Consider the following 22,762-nt stretch of genomic DNA (forward strand, 5'->3'; position numbering starts at 1 on the left):
TCCCCCGACAGGCTTCTCATTGCTCCTTACTTCCCACTCGGGAGAAATGTCTGATTTCACAGGCAGAGGCGGTCTTCCTGAGGGAGAGCCTTGGTTTAGAGCCCCAGGCCCACTAGCCTGCAGAAGACTGAAGGCAAGGTGGACCCAGTAAGCACAGCCCAGGGTTGTAGGTGCCGACAGGCTGCTCTCACAGCCACGTTTCAGTCTGTGGCCTGCTGCAGAGGCTTCATGGGGCCAAGGTTTGGAATGAAGGCTGCAAGGCTGCCCCCAACACGAGCGGTCACAAGGGGAGAGAGCTGCCTACCGTTCTCACCTGGGCAGGGCGAGCCCACCCCTGGAGACAGGGACTTCATTTGGGGGGCTCCCTTCGCCCACATCTGCACCGCATCCCCAGTATGGCTTCCTTCCCAGCAGAGGTTATGACAAGTTCAGCCGTATTTTGGCTTTCAAGACTCAAATGGAAGAAAACAAAAATTCCCCAGGGCACAGCAGCCTCAGATGCTTAGCTTCACACCCCGAGACCTCTTTGTGGGATGGGACTCCTGGCCCATCAGCACCGGCACACCGAGGCCGTGACAGCCAGGATGTAGCAGGTTGCCATGGATACCTGGGAGTTTGCTCAAGCAGAGCTGAGGGCCAGACCCTACAGCCAGGCCCGGTGGATCTGCTGGGCCCAGAAGAATGTGAGGGCAGCCGAACTGCTGCCACCACCTTGAGCAGACCCCCTTCATCACTCCCCTAAACCAGGGCTTTCCACTTTAGGGAGCATAGGAGTCTTGTTAAAATGCAGACGCTGATTCCAGGGGTCTCGGGTTGGGGTAGGGGTGCTGAGACATCCCCATTCCCAACCAGCTCCCAGATGCTGCTGCTGGTCTGAGGCCACACTCTGAGTCCTGATGCGTTTGAGAAGTCTCAGCCAGCTTCTGAAAATGGCCCACGGACCTGCTGCCTTACGGGGTGGCAAGCATGGCCTTGACCCCAAAGCCGGGACTCTAAGCCTCGTGATAGTGAAAAGCCATCTCCAGTCTGTTTTTGGATCATCCGCCTTCAACCACTCCACAGAGAAAGGAAAGCAGCAGCCTGCATTTCGGGAAAACATCATCATTTTAAGCTGTTCTGTCCCTTCCCCACCTCTCCGAGTGATATGACATGTCCTTGTTGAAAATGCAGATAATGCTATTTGGCAGGAAGCCAATTTCTGGCTGCAAATTGCTTGGGGCTGGGGTCAGGGCAGGAGGCGGGGTCTGCGGAAGGTTTAAGGAGAGAAAGGGGCCAGGCAGATGGAGAAGCTGAGGCCTGGGAATAAAGCTGATTGGTGTGTCAGCAAAATCTGTCACTGGCTTTGGTGATTCGAAAGGCAGACACGTTCTCTCATCTCTGTTAATCCTCATCTGATACAGGATTTTCCTGCCATTAAATCTGGAGAAAGAAAAATAGGCACACTCAAACCTGCATAAGCAACTATTTCTCCTCTGCCCCGGCTCACCATCCTCCCTGCCCCCACTTTCCTTCTCTGTCGAATCATTTTTAGCATCTGTGGCTGCTTGACTTGGGAGATGGATGGGCTGGGGGAGCCGAAGGGCACCTTGGAGGAGGAGCGCTATCAGGCAGAGCCCCAGGATGGTAAGCAACATTTGGGGACTATTCACTAATGCTTCTCTGCAGAGGTTTCCTCTCTGTCCATTTCCTTGCTGGGTTGTCAGTGAGTCCGTGTGAGTTGCTGCTGACGAAGGGTTTCCAAACACATCCAAGCTGTCAGTTTGGGGGGAGCATCTGATTGGCTGTTGTCACTGGTTTTTCTTAACCCAGCACCAAGGTGATGGGGAGAAATGCATGCAGAGAAGAAGGGGGAAAGGCAGGGCATTCAGGAGGAAGTGGAGGTATAGAGAGGGGCCTGAGTGACCTGGTTGTCAAGGGACCCCTCCTGGGCACCCGGTGACCTGTGCTCTCTCCCCTTAGGTAGGGATTCCACAGCTGGGTGGTTTTAAGCCACCAGGTGCGTGAAAAGCTGCGGGATGCTGTTCCTGCTGCTGCATGGTGAGTTCCAAGGCCCCCTCCTTCCGTCCCCTAGCAGACACCTGCCAGTGGGTGTGGGGGTTGGGAAGTCAGTAGAAGATGCTAGAACATGCGTGGAAACCACAGGGCTTCTACCCAAGAAGTGTGGGCTTCAGGTGGCTTTCATGAAAGCTGTACCTGGACACCAATACTTCTGATTAGGTTTCACTGAATGTGCGATCATGGGGGAGGGTACAGAGAGTTAAAGAAAACAGCAGGTCGGGGCGGCGGGGTGGTGTTTTGTTTTTTTTGTTTGTTTTAAAAACAAAACTCCCGAGCCAAATGTATGAAATAAACTCTTGGTGGTTTTCTTATTCTAATTTCAGATATGAATTCATTGATGTAATTACCAAAAACTATAGTGGTTTTCTAATCACATTATTTTAAGCTCAAGAGATACGGGAACATATGTATATGTATAACTGATTCACTTTGTTATAAAGCAGAAACTAACACACCATTGTAAAGCAATTATACTCCAATAAAGATGTAAAAAAAATCCCTTAAAGAAATCATCTTCCTAAAGGAGGAAGACGACATGAAAAATATCATGTTGGAATTATGTAACTATGGACGTTTAGGAATTTTTTCCAAGTTTTTTGGTCCTATTGTTATATGGGTTTTCATATAACAAGAAGACTCATCCCCAATTTTTTTCCACACCTCTACAGCTCCAGGTGTTCCAACCCAACAGAGATAGCCCAAGGAAAAATCCCTTGTTAAGTTCTGCAGTAAGCAATTTACACAGAGTCTGTTCTTCTGACCCTCAGGTGAATGTATAATTATTTGAGGTTATAACGACCCACATAATAGACCTCTCTATGCCATGCTGGCAGAGAAAATGTTACCAGATAAGTCTAAGAATGGTAGTAATAGAATTTTCTTATTCTTTAATTCCACCTTTTCAAAAAGTAGAACTTGCTGTATTCAAGGAATCAACAGGTACACACTGTACCTTCAGTACACTCTAGGGATATCATGAGAGAGATAATTGCATATCCTTTGTCCTTGAGAAACTTACATTCTTTAATGGCCGACTCAATAAGTAAATGAGAAAAAAAAAATTGGAACAAGGCTCAGGGAACAGTATGGATAAATAGGACATGACTTCCTAGCTGCAGGAGTCTCCGAAGGATAGAGGTTGACATTTATATAATTACAAACAGTCAGCTCCTTGCCATTTCTCCTACCTAGAAAGGATATGAAGTTTGATTGACTCATTGGGACAGAATGTTTGCTTCGAAGAGCCAACATTATTTTAATTCTGTACCCAAAGCTCTCCCGTTCCTCACAGAAAGCAGACAGTATTCATAGCCTGCATGCTGCCAAACAGGAACTGTCCCTGCTGCAGAGACCCGAAATACAGACAGGCTTCTTGTGACAAATTGGAGAGCTGAGCGGTGACATCATTTGCTAACAATAGATGCACTTAAAATTAATGACCATCTCCACATCCCCTGGCGCTTTCATTTAAAATGCACTCAGCAGCACAGACAATATTACTCTGACTACAAGTCACAAGGATTGCAGACAACGTGTTCCCGAGAAGCAGGCAGGGATAGGACTCTGCCACCCCAGCTAGAGAAAAATGACTGAATCAGCCTGACAAAACAAGATCATGGTGGAATCAGAGGTGGCTCGTAGCAGGGTAAATCTAGGGCAAAACTGAAACAGAAATTCTCCACAGGAGAGTCTCCTGGAAATGCCTCTCCTCTCCCCCCTCCCCCATGGCAACCCCTTCAGGGTCTTCCTGCTGTCCACAATATCCCACTTCCTTGTCTTGCTTTACAGGGGTCTTCACCCTCGGCTTGCTCTAAACCATGAGTCTTTAATGAGGGCCAGGGTTTGGGGCTTATTTGCCTCCTGTCTCTAGAGTCTTACTGTAAGTTCTTTTTTTTTTTTTTTTACTGTAAGTTCTTAATAAGGGTTTGCTTGTTGAATGGGTGAAGCTGTCCAGATTAGAACCATGACAATACTTGATAAAGGTCTTGCATTAAAAAAAAAATATATATATATATAAAACTCTTCAAATCCAATCATAAGACAACCCAATTTTTAAAAATTGGCAAACATTTTTGAATAGCTGTTTCATCAAGGAAGATATGCAAAATGCTAATAAGCATATGAAAAGATGCTTCACATCAGTAGTCATTGGAGGAATGCAAATCCAAAGCACAATGAGATGCCACCTCACACCCACTAGGATGGCTAGTCAAAAAGACCATAGCAGTTGTTGGTGAGGATGTGAAGCGACTGGGACTCCCCAGCTGGTGGGAATGCAAAACGGCACGGCCCCCGTGGAGAACTGTTTAGCAGTTTCTTGGGTCGTTCAACATATATTTACCATATGAGCCAGCAATCCCACTCCTAGATAAATGGGAAATGAAAACACATGTCCACAAAAAGACTTGCGCCCAAGTCCTTAGTCACTATAGGTGACTTTAGTCACTTTAGTCAGCTTTAGTCACAATAGGTGAAAACTGGAAGCAATCCAAATGTCCATCAGCAGGTGACTGAATACGCAAATGGCGGTACAGCCATACGACGGAACACTGCTCAGCAATAATAAGGAATCAGCTGATCTTCGGAGCAACATTGATGAATCTCACAAACACAATGTTGACTGAAAAAACCATTTTATTTCATTTACATGAAGTTCTAGGACAGGCAAGACTATACTTCGGAAACTGTATCCTGGAGCAGAGGATGGGGAGGGGACTGCTGTCAAAGGGGCCTGAGAGGGCCTCCCTGGTGGCGCAGTGGTTGAGAGTCCGCCTGCTGATTCAGGGGACGTGGGTTCGTGCCCCGGTCCGGGAAGATCCCACATGCCGCGGAGCGGCTGGGCCCGTGAGCCATGGCCGCTGAGCCTGCGCGTCCGGAGCCTGTGCTGCGCAACGGGAGAGGCCACAACAGTGAGAGGCCCACGTACCGCAAAAAAAAAAAAAGGTGCCTGAGGAAACTTTCTGGGTAGTAGGAATATTCTAAATTGTGATTGGGGTGGGGGTTATGTGGGTGTATATGTTTGTTATACTTTCTGAACTACGTACACTTAAAATGGATATGTTTTATCGTAAGTAAATGATACCTGAATCAACTTGACTTAAAAGAAAAAAAGGAAGGTTGTAGGGAGAGAGCAGCTGCACCCCAAAGAGAACAAATCCCTCGTTATTGAGAGTCAGGCACTGTGGAGAGCTGGGCAGTCATTACGTCATCAACGTCATTACATAGATAAGTAGCCCCTTCCTTTTGATTGCCAAGTAGTTTTCCCTTGCCTGGGTGTACTGGTTTGTTTATCCATTACTCTGTTGTTGAGCACTTAAGTTGTTTCCAGTTTGGAGCAGTTGTATTTAGACCTGGAGGACTTTCTGGGGCCTAGTGTTCTCCTCCTCAGATGGGACAGCTCTCCACCTCGAGATCCACAGGGCCTGCGAGGCCGTCAGCAGACCACCCCTCTGAAGACCAACTGATTTCTCCACCCGCCCCCACCATGATTCACGTTGGCCAGCAAAGCTGCAGTGTGAATCCATGAGCCTTTCTTTTCTGTCACAGAAGATACCTGCATGATGTGAGAAGCAAGTTCTGGGATCACTGTGAGATGAGAGGCCATGGAATGGTCTCCCTCACTGCATTTCTGCTTCCCTTAGCCCATTTGGTTCTGAAAATCCAGCACTGGGGCTTGGTCTGAGGAGTAATTGGGATAGCATTTACCGAGGGTGGGAGGGGAATGACTTGTAGAGCCAAAGTGGCTGAAGAGATTTTGCTGAAATCAGAAAATGGACCACATTTTCCCTTGCTCTTTTGGCTTCGTGAGGCACAAGTTCTTTGAAAACAATGAGGATGAAGAAACACTTCAAACTCAGCCTGTGGTTGGAAACTCCATGAGTAACTCTTTTCCTAGCAAACCTCAAGGGGCAAAAGCATATACTGGAAACGCTGTGGACCTACGGAGAAATCCCTCAGCTGGTCTGCATTAAGACATCATTCCAAAAAAAATATAATTAAAAAAAAGACATCATGGTGCGGGCATCCGAGCCCGGCCATCGCCGCCTGCCTCCCTGCAGCTCGGGGGCTGGCCAGTATACTGGACCAGAATACAAAGGCAGGGACCCATTTCTGGTATTTGCCCCAATTCAGGGACACCTTGTACCTTTTCTGTTGTTGTTTGAAGTAAAATTCACATAACAAAAGATTAACAATTGACCAGTTTAAAGCGCACAATTCGGTGGCATTTAGTACATTCACAGTGTTGTGCAACTATCCCCTCTACCTCGTTCCAAGACATTTTCACATCCCAAAAGGAAACCCGGTACCGATTAAGCAGTCACTACTCTATTCTTTCCGTCAGCCCCAGGCAACCACTAATCCACTTTCTTTCTCCATGATTTGCCTATTCTGGGTACATCATATAAGTGGAATCACATGTGGCCTTGTGTGTCTGGCTGCTTTCCCCTAGCATAATGTTTTTGAGGTTCAGCCACGTTGTAGCATGTGTCAGTACTTCATTCCTTTTTACGGCAGATTAATATTCCACCGTGTAGCTAGACCATGTTTTGTTTATCCATTTACCTGTTGTTGAACATCTGTTGCTTCCATCTTTGGGCTATTGTGAATAGTGCCTTATGGACGCTTGCGTACAAGTATTTGTTAGAATACCCACTTTCACCTAGGAGTGGAATTGCTGGGGCATGCAATAACTATGTTACACCCTGTAGTGTTTGATACCACACAGACGAATCCCATCTTTGTAAAGTTGGTCCACCTAGACCCCTGTTTTTTTGGGGGGGATTGGATTTTCTTTATTTCTTTTATTTTTGGCTGTGTTGGGTCTTCATTGCTGCGCACAGGCTTTCTCTAGTTGTGGTGAGCGGGGGCTACTCTTTGTTGTGGTGCACAGGCTTCTCATTGCAGTGGCTTCTCTTGTTGTGGAGCACGGGCTCTAGGCACGTGGGCCTCAGTAGTTGTGGCACAGGGGCTCAGTAGCTGTGGCTCATGGGCTCTAGAGTTCAGGCTCAGTAGTTGTGGCCCATGGGCTTAAGTTGCTCTGAATCATGTGGGATCTTCCGGGAGCAGGGCTTGAACCTGTGTCCCCTGCGTTGGCAGGCGGATTCTTAACCACTGCACCACCAGGGAAGCCCGACCCTTGGTTTCTGACTTGGGCTATATATTGGAATTCCCTGTGGAACTTTTTAGAGTACGGATGCCTGCTTCCACACCTGAAGATTCTGATGTAATCTGTCTGGTGAGTTGTGAGTTGGTTAAAAGCTCCTTAGGTGATTCTAATGTGCAGCCCAGGTAGAGAACCATTCTAGATTCTTCCTTTGTAGTTTACTTGTAGTAATAACTTCAGTATTCTGACACTTGGTATTTTGCTTTCCACTCTGGGGCAGATATTCACATGGTCCTTGAAGTACTGGTCCCTTGGTGAGATTTAATCTTGTGACAACAGTGGCTCATGGAATCTGCTGTTAGCTTGGCCCAATGCTTTCACAGCTGTTTCAAGTATTACAAGTCATTTGTTCCTCATAATTGTCCACCTATTACAGATGAGGAAACTGAGAAACAAAAGAAAAAAAAAACAAAAAAAAAAGCAGTATGAGAGAGCAGGGGGGAAAAGGCAGTGTCATCAGAGTTTACGAGAGATATGTGAGAGGCCGCACCCTCAGGAGGAGTGTTTCCAGACCAGATGCTCTGGAATGCCCCACATGTGAATCCTGGAGCTATGACAGAGGCAGGCTGAGCTGAGGCCCATCCTGCTGAATTTCTCGTCTTCCCCTCCCTACCTCAGGCTGGGAATAAAAGCACTGAAGCCTTTTCAGATTTCCACATGGAGCCTTCCCAAAAATTCTGATGGGAGAAAATAAATTGCTAAGGAACTGCCAATGAGTTTGACTTCCTCTTCTCACAACCTGGGATCTTTATTTTAATTGGTAAATGTTTTTTTGGCCAAGGGATTCCCACGGAACTCAGCTCTGGACAGCCAAGGAGATTTGTCTTTGGAATGATCCCTTCTGATTCCAGGAGAGGCCGCTTTTCATTTGAATTTGGAAAAATTGGGGATGGCCTAAACAATTTTTGATTCCATTTTCTATATTTCCTGCCAATGAATGGCAAAGAGCTTCCTTTTGGTTGAGGGGGTGCTGCCTGGTCTCGAATTTGAGTCGTTTTCTCTTTCAAGGTGAGGCGTTCATGAGGTTCTCAGGGAAAGGGGGAGGGGCCAGAAGGAGGAGATGGTACCCAAGGGATTACGGGAACCTGTCTTACTTAGAAGGTTGCTCAGGAATCTCACTGCAAAGCCATAGAACCCGCTCCAGGTCACTGAAGACGAGAAAGGGTTTATTCAGGGGTGCTAGGTGTTCCCAGGCTTCCTGGTTGGAGGTCCACTGCCTGGAGCAATGCCTAAATCAGGTAGTGGGGCAGTTCCAGCAAAGACCCCATGGCCACCACCACTGGCGGACACACCTGACCGTTCACAGGCATCCTGCTGGGTGCTGGGTGCCTGAAATTCCACCATGGGAGCCTGGAAGCCAGATGCCCTCTGCCACCATCCTGGCCAGAAAATGGTTTCTGCCTGACGCCTACTTCGGACAGGCAAAGCTAGGTCACGTGCCTGGGCCCTAACTGCAAGGGAAGTTGAGAAAAGAGAGTTTCTGGCTTCTGTGTTGAGGAGGCAGGACTTACAATGTAGGAAATTCCCTAAATGTATGAACACTACTTAAAAGGAGCTGGGTAGCCGGAAAAGGCATCAAATGTCCACTACAAGCAGAGGTGGTTTGGTTGCAAGGAACAGAAATCCACTGGTCTGCCCAGATGTTTTGAGTGGGTTTCTGAAATGGAAGCAGGGAAATGTCACAGAAATAGCTATAGCAGGGCCTTATGGGAACTAAAGGGAGCTTTCCACTGTCCCTTATCTCCTTTTCTGTGATTCTCATGGCCAATCTACTCCTCTCTCTGCACACCAGTTTCCTTACCTTGCCTTTGGCTCCCACTCCCTGATGACTTTGACCTGTACATGGCTTTGGTACAAACCCCAGCCCCAATGCTATATAGCAGTTGGTGCTCACATGATCTCGCTGCCTGTTCCATGTTCACAGGGAAGGAATGAATCTGATTGGCTCTGCTTAGGTCAAAGGTTCACCTGGGCTTCTCTGGTGGCGCAGTGGTTGAGAGTCTGCCTGCCGATGCAGGGGACACGGGTTCGTGCCCCGGTCCGGGAAGATCCCACATGCCGCGGAGCGGCTGGGCCCGTGAGCTATGGCCGCTGGGCCTGCGCGTCCGGAGCCTGCGCTCCGCAACGGGAGAGGCCACAACAGTGAGAGGCCCGCGTACCGCAAAAAAAACCCAAAAATGTTCACCTGCAGTCCAAACAGCTGTGGCTTGGAGGAGGCTGCAGAGAAATATGGGGTTTTGAGTGGGGTATTTTTTCTTAGACGTGGTGCTTGGCAACAGCTGCTGTCCAACTGTGGAAAATGAGAGCCAGAAGGGCCCTCCAAGGTCAGGAAGTACAGGCTCTTCAGTTCACAGTTAAAGAAACAGAAGCTCAGAAAGGCTAGGGTTGGGGGTGGGGGATAGTACAGTACAGTGGAAAGACAGAAATCAAAGGTTGATGGTGTTTAACCACCCTGAACCTGAGTTTCCTCTTTTTGTGAGTAGAAGAGAAGAATACTTACATTGCAGGGTTGTCATTAAACGGAATAATATATAGAGCAAGCTTTGGCCCGAGCAAATACTTATTAAAAGTTGGTTGTTATAAGAGCAAAAGAAACCCATAAACTGTGGTTAATTTGAATAGCATTAGACATGCTTATATCACCTGGACAACATATGGTACCATACTTCCCAAACTCTGCCCTGTGCATATTTGCTGTCTTTGGGGGTGGACTACGTCTGCAGGCCATGTTCTGTTGAGCTCCCAGAGCCACTTCCAGCAGCTCTGTTCTGGGACTGCATGTACATGTAATCGTATAGTATGTACTCATGTGTCAGCTCTCTTTTGCTCACTGTAATGTTTCTGTTGTGTCAATAGTTTGTTCCTTTTTATTGCTGAGTGGTATTCTACTGTATGGCTATATTGTAATTTATTTCTCTGCTGTTGAGTAATTTCCTGTTTTGGTCTATTCTGAATAAGCCACAGTGAACTTTCTTGTACAGTCTTCATGTGGACATTTTTTTTTCATTTCTCTTGGGTAAATACCTAGGAATGGAATTGCTGAATCATAGTCATATGTTTAGCTTTAATAGATACTGTCAAAGTTTCCCGAAGTTACTGAACTATTTTCCACTCACATCAACAATGTAAGAGAATCCCGTTGTTCTATATCCTCACCAGTATGTAGGGTTGTCAGCCATTCTAGTGAGTGTGTAGGGAAATCTCACTGTAGTTTTAATTTGCACTTCCCAAATGGCTAATTATGTAAAGCACCTTCTCTTGTGCTTAATGGCTACTTAATATATTCTTTTGTAAAGTGTTCAGGTCTTCTACTCATTTTTATTTAGTTTGTCTTTTCATTATTCTTCATTTGTAGGAGTAGTTTTTATATTCTGTATACAAGTCATACACACATACAGGCACACACACAAATGGTATCTTTTTTAAAAAATAGCTTTATTGAGATATAATTGGCATATAACAAATTAAACATATTTAAAGTGTTCCCTCATGAAACCATCAGCACAATTGAGGTAATGAACATATCCCACATCCATCACCCCCAAAGTTCATGCCCCTTTATAATCCTTCCCTTCTGCCCCTCCCTTCCCCCCCCCATCCATCCCCAGGCAACCACTGATCTTTCTGTTACTATAGACTAATTTGCAGTTTCTAGAATTTTTTGTAAATGGAATCATACAGTATGTGCTCTTTTTTGTCTGGCTTCTTTCACTCAGCAGAATTATCTTGAGAGTCATCCATGTTATAAGTATCAATAATCCATTCCTTTTTATCACTGAGTAGTATTCCATTGTATGCATATATCATAATTTGTTTACCCATTCAACTCTTTTTTTAAAAAAATATATCTTAGAAGTCTTTCCATGTTATACAAATAGATCCATCTCCTTTTTATTTATTTATTTATACATTTATTTATTTATTTATTTTTGGCTGCGTTGGGTCTTCGTTGGTGTGCGCGGGCTTTCTCTAGTTGCGGTGAGCAGGGGCTACTCTTCGTTGCGGTGCGCGGGCTTCTCATTGCGGTGGCTTCTCTTGTTGTGGAGCACGGGCTCTAGGCGTTCGGGTTTCAGTAGTTGTGGCTCACGGGCTCTAGAGTGCAGGCTCAGTAGTTGTGGCTCACGGGCTTAGTTGCTCCGCGGCATGTGGGATCTTCCCGGACCACGGATCGAACCGTGTCTCCTGCATTGGCAGGCAGATTGTTAACCACTGTGCCACCAGGGAAGTCCCCTCATTGAACTCTTGATGGGTGTCGGTGTTATTTCCAGTTTTGGGTTATTATGAATAAAGCTGCTGTGAACATTCATGCCCAAGCCTTTTGTATGGACGTGTGCTTTTATTTCCCTACAAGTAGAATGGGTCAATCATAAGGCAGGTGTATGATTAACTTTTAAAGAAACTGCCACATTGTTTCCAACATGGTCGCACCATTTGACATTCCTACCAGCAGTGTAAGAGAGTTCCAGTTATTCTATATGCTCTCCAACACTTGGTGTGGTCAGTCTTTCTAATTTTAGTCATTCTAATAGGTGACTATTTTAATTTGCATTTCCCTAACAACTAATAATGTTGACCATCTTTTCATGTGTTTATTTGTCTCCTGTATATCTTTTTTGGTAAAGTGTTTCTTCTAATATTTTGCCCATTTATTAATTGGGTGATTTATTTATAGTTTATTATTAATAATATTATCAAATAAGTTTATTTATAAAATTATATTTATTTGAATATTATTATTTAATAAATTAGTTATAATTTGTTGCCTGTTTTCTTATTATTGAGTTTTGAGAGTTCTTTATACATTTTGAATACAAGTCATTTATGAGATATATACAGAGAAAATATACAGATATTTTCTCACAGTCTGTGGCTTGTTTTTTCATTCTCTCAAGTGTCTTTCAAAGATGAGAACTTTAAAATTTTGATGAATCTAATTTATTACTTTTTTCCTTTATGGTAATGCTTTTTTTTCCCTAAGAAATCTTTGCCTACTGCTAGGTCACAAAGATATTCTCCTGTGTTATCTTCAAGAAGCTTTATAGTTTTAGCTTTTACATTTAGGTCTTTGGTCCATCTAAAATGAGTTTTTGTGTATGCTGTGAGGTAGGGGTTGAGATTCTTTTTTATTTTCTAGGGATTGCAATATGCATCTTTAATTTATCATGGTCTACTTTTTTTCCCCCATGGAAAAACCCTCTTGTGTATTTGATTAAACAAAAATAAAATAAGCTACATAGGAACAATTTTAAAGTCCAAAGAGACACCAACTTTGTTTGAAGGCTGCAGTAGCTGATGCAGCATCTCCTTGCTACCTTTCCCAGCCTTCTCTGTGGACTACAGCCATACATTCAGAAGCTTGTTAGCTAACACAGGAGTTTTTGAACACTTTCCCATTGGTTCTTCACCTGCTCATTGTCTGTCATGCCTGAGGCCTGCAGTATATCATTTAAGATTTAAAAGTAAAAATCCGGGGTGGGGGGAACCCACCCCAAACAAAAACCCACCTTAAAGGTTTGGGGAAAAGCCTTTGCTTCCCCATTCTCCACTTAATTGACAAGATCCACACCACCGCTGCAATGCCCATTCTTAAAAGCATCAAGAGGCAGTCAGCACCCAGATGGGCTTGCGGCATGGTTTCTGTGGCCCACGCAGTTATGCTGGTGGTGCACATCCCTTACATCAAGTCTGTATCGTGGTCTACTTTGCATTAGTCTTATACAGTTTCATGTGTAACACGAGATCCTTATGAGTACAATTTAGTTTACCCTTCTTCTCATTCTTTATGCTATTGTCATATTTTTCATTTACATATGTTATAAATTCCACAACACATTGTTATTTTTGCTTTCAACAGTCACTTGTCTGTTAAGTAATTAAGGTCTTTTATATTTAGTGGCATATTTGCCATTTCCATTGCTCTTCATTCCTTCCTGTAGATCTGACTTTCATCTAGTGTCATTTTCCTTCAAGCTAAACAATGTCTTCATCTCTTGTTGTGCAGAAGATCTGATGGAGATGCATTTTCTCAGATTTTGTTAACCTGAAAGCATCTCTATTGTACTTCATTTCTGAAGATATTTCCATTGGATATAGAATTCTGGGTTGCCAGATTTTGCTTTTGTTTCAGCAGCTTATAAGACAATTCTATTGTCTTATGCCCTCCACTGTTTCTGATACGCAATCAGTCATCACTTTTTTTTTTTTTTTTTTTTTGCGGTACGCGGGCCTCTCACTGTTGTGGCCTCTCCCGTTGCGGAGCACAGGCTCCGGACGCGCTGGCTCAGCGGCCATGGCTCGCGGGCCCAGCCGCTCCGCGGCATGTGGGATCTTCCCGGACCGGGGCACGAACCCGTGTCCCCTGCATCGGCAGGCGGACTCTCAACCACTGCGCCACCAGGGAAGCCCCAGTCATCACTTTTTAATTGACGTTTACTATGTAATGTGTCTTTTTTCTTTGGATGCCTTAAAGAATTTTCTTTCTACTTTAGTTTTCAGCAGTTTGACTGTGATGTGCCTAGATAATACGTGTGTGTGCGCGCATGTGTGATATTAGTTGGGGTTTGCTGAGCTTTGTGTTTTTAATCAAATTTTGGAAATTGTCTTCAATTATTTTTTTGCCATATTCTCTTTTCTCCTCTGGGGCTCCAAATACATGCATGTTAGTCTAATTGGTTGATATTGTCCCATAGGTTATTGAAGCTCTGATCATATTTTTTCCAATCTTTTTTCTCCCTGAGCTTCATTTTGGGTAATTTCTATTGACTTCTTTCAAATTCGTGAATATTTATTCCGTTGTGTCTAGTCTGCTGTTTTTCTTATTCAATGATTTTTTAAAAAAATTTCAGATATGGTATTATTTCAGTACTAAGATTTCTACTTTGTTCATATTCACAGTTTCCATACCTTTTTTTAATTGACCCATACTTCTAAAATTCACATTCCCCATGTCCTCATGCATTATATCCATCTTTTCCTATAAATTCCTAAACATAATTATAATAAATCCTTGTTTTGTAATTCTAACATCTGGGCTGTCACTGTGTCTACTCCTGTTAACTATTTGTTTTCCTCTTGAGCAATGTCGTGTTTTGCTTCTTCTTCACATATTTACTATTATTTGATTGTATAGCAGATATTGTGGTTGTAGAAACTCTAGATCCTCTTATCTTCCTTTGAAGAGTGTTGAATTTCCTTCTGGCCTTCAGCTAAACTACTGGCAGATCCCCTTGATACAGGGGAAGCTTGGTTTCAGTCTTTGTTAGGGAAGGCCTAGTTCCGTTTTACCCTTTGCCCTGGGAAATGGTCTTTATTCCTGAGGTGTGGCCCTCCGGGGTTTCAATGGAAAGGTCGAGGTATTTTATAAGAGCTTCTAACTAGGTGGACTTTGAACTCTTAATCTGCTTTCCATTACTGGGAAATTGCTGAAATCTCTGTTTAGTTCTTTTGGAGTTCTGTTCTTGGCTTCTTGGACTCACTCCATATACATGCACTTTAGGACTCAAACAAGGATCTAAGCAGAGCTTGTGTGCAAATTTTGTGGCTCCCTCTTTCCTATGGTTTCCCTCCTCAATTTCCAGCCACTGTTGCTGCTATACACGCTGACCTCTAATTTCTCAGCCCAGTAAGACTCTTGCTTTCTGCTTGAGCTCTACTGCCCATGTGCAGTGTGGACTTGAAAATGCCCTGAGAGGAAAAGCCAGTTAAATGTGCCTCTCACTTAGTTTGCTTCTTTTCATTTAAGGGTCGTATCTACTCTGGTGGCCTGTTTAGGTTTCTCTCCAGTGCCTTCAAGTGATTTTTTTAAAAATTTAAGTACAGTTGATTTACAGTGTTGTGTTCAAATGATTTTTAAAAAATATCTTTCCAGAGTTGACACTAGCAATCAGCAGAAATGTTAGTCTGATCAAGCTACTCTACCATTATTGCAAGCAGAACTCACCCAAATATGTTATTATTCTTTAATTTAATTAATTAATTAATTGGCGGCGCCTCATAGCATGGGGGATTCACCGACCAGGGATTGAACTCGCGCCCCCTGCAGTGGAAGTGCAGAGTCTTAATCACTGGACCATCAGGGAAGTCCCTATGTTATTATTATTTTTTTAATTTTGTTTTGGGGACTTTCCTGGTGGCGCAGTGGTTAAGAATCCGCCTGCCAATGCAGGGGTCACGGGTTCGAGCCCTGGTCCGGGAAGATCCCACGTGCTGCGGAGCAACTAAGCCGGTGTGCCATAACTACTGAGCCTCTGCTCTAGAGCCTGCGTGCCACAACTACTGAAGCCCGCGCGCCTAGAGCCCGTGCTCCGCAATGAGAAGCCACCGCAATGAGAAGCCCGTGCACAGCAACAAAGACCCAACACAGGCATAAATAAATAAAAATAAATAAAAATTTTGCTTTGGTGCCCTGTTTTTCTGGCTCACTAGGCATATACTTAGTCTTCATATTGGGTAAACCAATACTGGAGTTTGGTTGTCTGTTCTGAGAATTTACTTGATTTAATTTAAATTTCACTAAATAGTCCAGTAAATTAGTTATTGTTCCTAATGGCTATCAAAGTTTCAGAGGCTGAAAATAGGTCTCTAATAGTGACATCTTGAGTGTTTAAAGTTAAAAAAAACCCCACTTTAATCTATTTTGTGAAATAGGTAATACATTCACATGGCTCAAAATGTACAAGGTAAAAAGATATACAATAAAAAGCTTCACCCCCACCCCTCTTGCATGTATTAAAAAAAAAACAAACTGGCAGCCGAAGAGCCCAAACTTTGATCTCTTGCGTTATGCAAGCAAATTGGTTGTATCCTGTCTGTCATAATCCCATGAATTCCTTAACAAAGTTTAAAAATAAATGACATCCCCCAGCAGGGATTGTTACAGAGGAAGACTTCAATTCTATTTAATTCTGCAAATACTTACTGAGCCATACAGTGTGCCTGGAACAATATTAGCTATTGTGGAGCAGAAACATGAGTCATATGGTTGAGAGTGCACTTCCCTTAATTAGAAAGGAGAAGAGAGTAGAATGAAGGACTATTTGTAAGGAAATCTGATGCCTCTGCTTGACCCAGTTGGAAGAGTTAATAGAATAAGGTTCTGCCTCTGTCCAGCTGATGCCTGGAGTTAAGGTTACATTCTTGGCCCTGTCTCTCTAACAGGGTGTCTGTCTGTCCCGCCCAGCAGCTGCCCCGTTTACAGCCATGCCCAGCACAGGGTCCAAGAACCTTGCTGGAAGCTTGGTGTCTAGTTCACAGTTCTTAGGGAGAGGGAAAAGCTAAGTCTCTGGAATATCAGAATTTTGAACTAGCTACAGTTTACAACTGAAGGGTTCCTCAAAGGGCTGAGTGTTCTCCAGCCAAGTCTGAAAGGGCTGAATCCCCTTCCTAGAAACTGAGAAAAACATGAGTGTCCATAACAGATGTACTGAAAAGACATTGGAAGCTGAGCAAACCTACAGAGGCAGCAGCGAGCACGTCTATTGATACACACTCCTTGTGTGGCCACACCTTCAGGTTCCCACCAGGGCTTGGATAGGCAAGGCAGCATAACGTGCATACAGTGGGAGGGACTGCACGGTAGCCAGGGTGTTTGCCGGAATTTGGGAGTACTGTCGAGGACAGGTAGAAATTATAAATAGCAGTGGTCAGGTTTTACATCTGGGTACCTTTGCTCCTCTGCAGGAATTTCAGATGGAGCACATTCCACCTGCCAGCTGCTCCTGGCCAGAAAATAAAACTTGTGCCTCTTCCATCCTGCCTTTTCCAATGGAACTGAAGATGGGGCTTGGGATTTCTGGCTACCATACAGAAGCAGGCCATGCCATTCTGCTTTCCTGCAGGTGGCAAGCCACCTGGAGGGCTTTGGAAGGCTTTATCTGATCCTCCATTCAAATGCTCAGAACAAAATTAATTTATAAGCACCAGTCCTTCCCCTGAGGATGGAAAAAAGGCTCTAGAGAGTGAAGACTGGTGAATGGAATTAACCACACAGTGTCCACAAGTAATTTCTGAGATGTGTAAGAAGGTCATCGATAGTTTATTTAGTATGCTGTCCTTATGGCTTATAGTGACTGTTAAAGAAAAAAAAAAGATTGATAGGCTTTACTTTCATTCCCAACCTGTTTCCTAATTCTTCTTTCTTAATGAGGCTTAATTTGCTCAGTGGGGGTTTTCAAAAATTGAATTATTATTTTTTTTAAAAATTCATTTAATTAATTTATTTTTGGCTGTGCTGGGCCTTCGTTGCTGCGCACGGGCTTTCTCTAGTTGTGATGAGCGGGGCCTACTCTTTGTTGCGATGCGCAGGCTTCTCATTGCGGTGGCTTCTCTTGTTGCAGAGCACGGGGTCTAGGGTGCGTGGGCTTCAGCAGTTGTGGCACACAGGCTCAGTAGTTGTGGCTTGCAGGCTCAGTAGTTGTGGCGCACAGGCTTAGTTGCTGCACAGCATGTGGGATCTTCCCGGACCAGGGCTCGTACCCGTGTCTCTTGCATTGGCAGGTGGATTCTTAACCACTGCACCACCAGGGAAGCCCTCAAAAATTGAATTCTTACGGTGGGAGGGAATAGAGCAGCACCAATAGAAATATAATGCAAGCCACACATGTTTAAATTCTCTAAGCAGCCCAATAAAAAAGGTGAAAAGAAACTATCGACATTGATTTTAATATTTTCGCTAACCCAATATATCTAAAATATCGTTTCAACATGTAAGCAATATAAAAATTATTGATGAGACAGTTTACCTTTTTTTGATACTAAGTCTTTGGGATCTGGTGTGTATTTTACACTGCGAGCACACCTCAGTTCAGGCTACTCACATTTCAAATGCTCAACAGCCCCATGTGCATGGGGGCTAGGTACTAGGCAGCACAAGGCTAGAGCGTAGGCCACAGTGATGCCCTCCAGGTCCCTCTATGCATGCAGACAACAGGCCCTCTAGGTCGCGGTCTAGGAGAGCACAAGCCATGATACAGGTGGTGGGAAGCGGGATTTAGGATTGGGTCAGGTACCTGGATTCCAGCTGAGTTTTGCTGATGAACAGAACTTGAGAGCAAAGGCGAAGGGCGTGATGGGTGGGGAAACCTGAGTAAGGTCTGGGAGGCGGAATGAGGCCCTTTGGAAGACAGGGCTCTGCGGGACGTTTGAGAACTTGGTGGATGGCCGCATCCTGCCATGCTTACGGGTAGGATTGGACCTGGGGCGATCCTGTGGCTGACAGTTGTTCCTTTTTTGTCTTTTCTCCTCCCTCCCCTCTCCCCCGTCCCCGCCCCCGCCAGCGGTGGTCCTCGGCCTGCCCAGCGCCCGGGCCGCTGAGGACGCCTGCGCGAGCGCCTGCCCGGCCGCCTGCGTCTGCAGCAGCGTGGAGCGCGGCTGCTCGGTGCGCTGCGACCGCGCGGGCCTCTTGCGGGTGCCGGCCGAGTTCCCGTGCGAGGCGGCCTCCATCGACATGGACCGCAATGGCCTGCGCTTCCTGGGCGAGCGGGCCTTTGGCACGCTGCCGTCGCTGCGCCGCCTGTCGCTGCGCCACAACAACCTGTCCTTCATCACGCCTGGCGCCTTCAAGGGCCTGCCGCGTCTGGCCGAGCTGCGCCTGGCGCACAACGGCGATCTGCGCTACCTGCATGCGCGCACCTTCGCCGCACTCGGCCGCCTGCGGCGCCTTGACCTGGCCGCCTGCCGCCTCTTCAGCGTGCCCGAGCGCCTCCTGGCCGAGCTGCCCGCCCTGCGCGAGCTCGCCGCCTTCGACAACCTGTTCCGCCGCGTGCCCGGCGCTCTGCGCGGCCTAGCCAACTTGACGCATGCGTACCTGGAGCGCAGCCGCATCGAGGCCGTGGCCTCCAGCTCGCTGCTGGGTCTGCGCCGCCTGCGGTCGCTCAGCCTACAGGCCAACCGCGTCCGCGCCGTGCACGGCGGTGCCTTCCGCGACTGCAGCGCCCTGGAGCATCTGCTGCTCAACGACAACCTGCTGGCTGCGCTGCCGGCCGACGCCTTCCTCGGCCTCCGCCGCCTGCGCACGCTCAACCTGGGCGGCAACGCGCTGGGCCGCGTGGCGCACGCCTGGTTCGCCGAGCTGGCTGAGCTCGAGCTGCTCTACTTGGACCGCAACCGCATCGCCTTCGTGGAAGAGGGCGCCTTCCAGAACCTCTCGGGCCTCCTGGCCCTGCATCTCAACGGCAACCATCTCACCGTGCTCGCCTGGGCAGCCTTCCAGCCCGGCTTCTTCCTGGGCCGCCTCTTCCTCTTCCGCAACCCATGGCGCTGCGACTGTCGCCTGGAGTGGCTGCGGGACTGGATGGAGAGCTTTGGGCGCGCCGCCGACGTGCCGTGTGCCTCCCCGGGCTCCGTGGCCGGCCTGGACCTCCGCCAGGTGGCCTTTGGGCGTTCCGCCGACGGCCTCTGTGTGGACCCCGAGGAGCTGAACTTCACCGCGTCCAGTCCAGGTCCGTCTCCAGAGCCAGCAGCCACCACAGTGAGCAGGTTCAGCAGCCTCCTCTCCAAGCTGCTGGCCCCGAGGGCCCCGGTGGCAGAGGCGGCCAATACCACTGAGGGGCCGGTCAACGCCTCGCTGTCTGACAGCCTTCCCTCCCGGGGGGTGGGCAGCTCGGGCCACAAGACACCGTTTCTCCTGGGCTCTGGTCTTCTGCTCAGCATGGCCCAGCACGTGGTGTTTGTCCTCCAGATGGACTGACTGTGCCACCCTGGGGTGGCCCAGATTGCCTTGCCAGGCAAGGGAGTTTAGTTAACTGGGCTTGATGGTGGTTGGTGTGGGGAGAGGGGAACAGGATGGGGGCGGGGGTGAAAATTACAGCAGAGGGTGGAAGGAACAGTTTGCCTCCAGAGATGGCCCTGGGAAGAGGAGGACCCTGGGAAATGCCATGTGTGGGAGGGGGAAGATTATGGATTTCTGCTCCTGTCACATGGGCATAATTGGAAAAGAAGCAAGAAGGAACATGTGCCTTCTGGTGAGAAGACTAGGAATTGGAAGTTTCTAGGGCTACAGGGCTCCACTCCCATCCCTTCCTCCCATCTTCCAGGAAACTGGGCCTGCATGCCTGAATTAGAGTTAATCCATTGGCTAAGTACTAAAAACCGTGCCAATTCTCCTGGTGGGGCAACCATTAAGCCCAATCCCTGGAGCTTCCCTGGTGGTGCAGTGGTTATGAATCTGCTTGCCAATGCAGGGGACACGGGTTCGAGCCCTGGTCCGGGAAGATCCCACATGCTGTGGAGCAACTAAGCCTGTGTGCCACAATTACTGAGCCTGTGCTCTAGAGCCCGTGAGCCACAACTGCTGAGCCCGCGTGCCACAACTACTGAAGCCCGTGTGCCTAGAGCCCGTGCTCGGCAACCAGAGAAGCCACCCACCGCAATGAGAAGCCCACGCACCGCAACTAAGAGTAGCCCCTGCTCGCTGCAACTAGAGAAAGCCCGCATGCTGCAACGAAGACCCAATGCAGGCAAAAATAAATTAAAAAAAAAAGTCCAATCCCTTTGTTTTCTACTACAACCCTCCTCCCCCTCCCCCAGGAGCCTGGGGACACTAGGGTCCAGGAAGATGGGTAGGACAGGAGAGAAGGGTGATGGGAAAGGGACTTAGACCTAAGGTGGTGGCAGTGATTCGTGCGGTCTGAGATGTGTTAGGGGGTGTTTAAAACAAAGAATCATTTCATTTACTCCACAGTTGTTCCCAGGGGTGGCCTTAGCCGCAAAGGAACTTTAGGGCAGGGTAGGGAAAAAAAGAGGAGGGGGCATTGTCTGTGGATAAATACATTTCTAAAAATACTACGGTTAAAAACAAAAAAAGATTAAAAAGGTTTCTCTTCTGCAGGACTTTTCAAGAGTCTTTCATATGCAGACATGCATTGTGACTCTCCCGAGGAGGCCACAAAATCCTCTTTCCTGTTTTGTGGGAAGAGTGTCCAAAAGACACAGAGATGCTGTTAGTGGGGCAGGGAGTCTCCAGCTTGGTGATCCCATTAGGTGTGGGAATTATTCTGGGCTGCACACTTTGGGGCTGACTAATGGGCCAAGAGGAAAGGAGGGAGCCAGTAGCTGGGAAGGGGGGCTGAGCGATTTCTCAGGATGGGAGGTGGCCAACTGTAAGCCCCCAAGCCTGAATGCCAGAGTAGAGGCTGTGTGTCTGCTACATAACATGCTCAAGCCGACTTCCACACACATGTAACAATGACTGCCTTTGTCAACATCCTGGCAATTCCTAATCTTAATGTCCTCTCTCTGTATTTGAAGGGGTGTGTTTTCAAAGACCACATGGATTCAGGGTGTGCTGAGCTGTCAGTTCTTCAAGGCCATAGTGCTTCTTCTGTGTCTCTAGGTAATACAAACTATTAGAAATGTTGCAGAAAGCACCACTGAGTGCAGGAGTGTTCAAATGGATTGTGACCATTAGTGGTCATCAACTCAATTTAATGGGTCACAACCAGCATTTTAAAAAACAGGATAGACTCTGATGCCCAGATCTAAGAGGTAGATTGCTGTGTATAGAAGGAAGTTAATCTCCTGTCTTCTGCAGCACACAAGCTGCTATTTTTATCTTCAACATAACACACTCTGGTATCAGTATTGGGAAAATATTTGGCTGATGTAGATATGATCTGAGTGGTAATATCCTTTATTTGGTATTGCCCAGAGCAGAGCATATCACAATAATAAGTAAGGTGGGGACTTCCCTGGTGGCGCAGTGGTTAAGAATCTGCCTGCCAATGCAGGGGACACGGGTTCAATCCCTGGTCCAGGAAGATCCCACATGCCGTGGAGCAACTAAGCCCGTGAGCCACAACTACTGAAGCCCGCACGCCTGGAGCCTGTGCTCTGCAACAAGAGAAGCCACCGCAATGAGAAGCCCACGCTCCGCAATGAAGAGTAGCCCCTGCTCACCGCAACTAGAGAAAGCCTGTGCGCAGCAATGAAGACCCAACGCAGCCAAAAAAAATCAAGTAAGTAATGTGCATGTTACCACATTTTGTTCAAATTTCACAACTGTGTATAGCAAGCCTGCAGCAAACAAACTTCTCAAATATTAGCAACAGTTTAGAGAAGGATTAAGGAAGAACAGGAGTCTCTGAGCAGAAGGAAAGGAACAGAAAGAGCAGAGAAGAAATGTTTGGCATCAGCCAATATTTTCTAAACCGGTAATTAGTTGTCTGAGATTGGGAGGTGGGGCGGGAGCTCAGGCAGGGGATGGGAAATATATCAAGAAACACTTTAGCCATAAAAAAAATCTTAACTCCTGAGTCATGGAAATATTAAAGGAATTTACCAATCAAAAAAAAAAAACAGGATAGAAAAGTCACAGAGCATCACATGTAATATTGTACGTATTGTTTTGTGGAACTTTTAATCTGTATGCGTTTGTTCAGATTATATATGTGTGTGTGTGTGTGTGTCTGGATTGCTGCATATTTATACTTTATTGTGGCTTATCGTTAAAAAAGTTTGAAAGTCACTAATCTGGAACATGCATGGTTCTTTTTTTTTTTTTGCGGTACGCGGGCCTCTCACTGCTGTGGCCTCTCCCTCTGCGGA

The 22,762-nt window shown here is 46.6% G+C and overlaps 1 protein-coding gene across 1 annotated transcript; it reads left to right on the plus strand.

Moving 5' to 3' along the window:
• Nucleotides 1-1,556: 1,556 nt before the first annotated feature.
• Nucleotides 1,557-19,907, plus strand: NYX (nyctalopin; the record flags this gene model as incomplete). Its single annotated transcript, XM_082865088.1, has 2 exons — nucleotides 1,557-1,623; nucleotides 18,496-19,907. 2 exons carry the CDS (start codon nucleotides 1,557-1,559, stop codon nucleotides 19,905-19,907), a joined length of 1,479 nt encoding a protein of 492 aa, XP_082721214.1.
• Nucleotides 19,908-22,762: the final 2,855 nt, after the last annotated feature.

This window comes from Leucopleurus acutus, assembly GCF_964270905.1.
Source record: "Leucopleurus acutus genome assembly, chromosome: X".
Taxonomy (NCBI): Eukaryota; Metazoa; Chordata; class Mammalia; order Artiodactyla; family Delphinidae; genus Leucopleurus; species Leucopleurus acutus.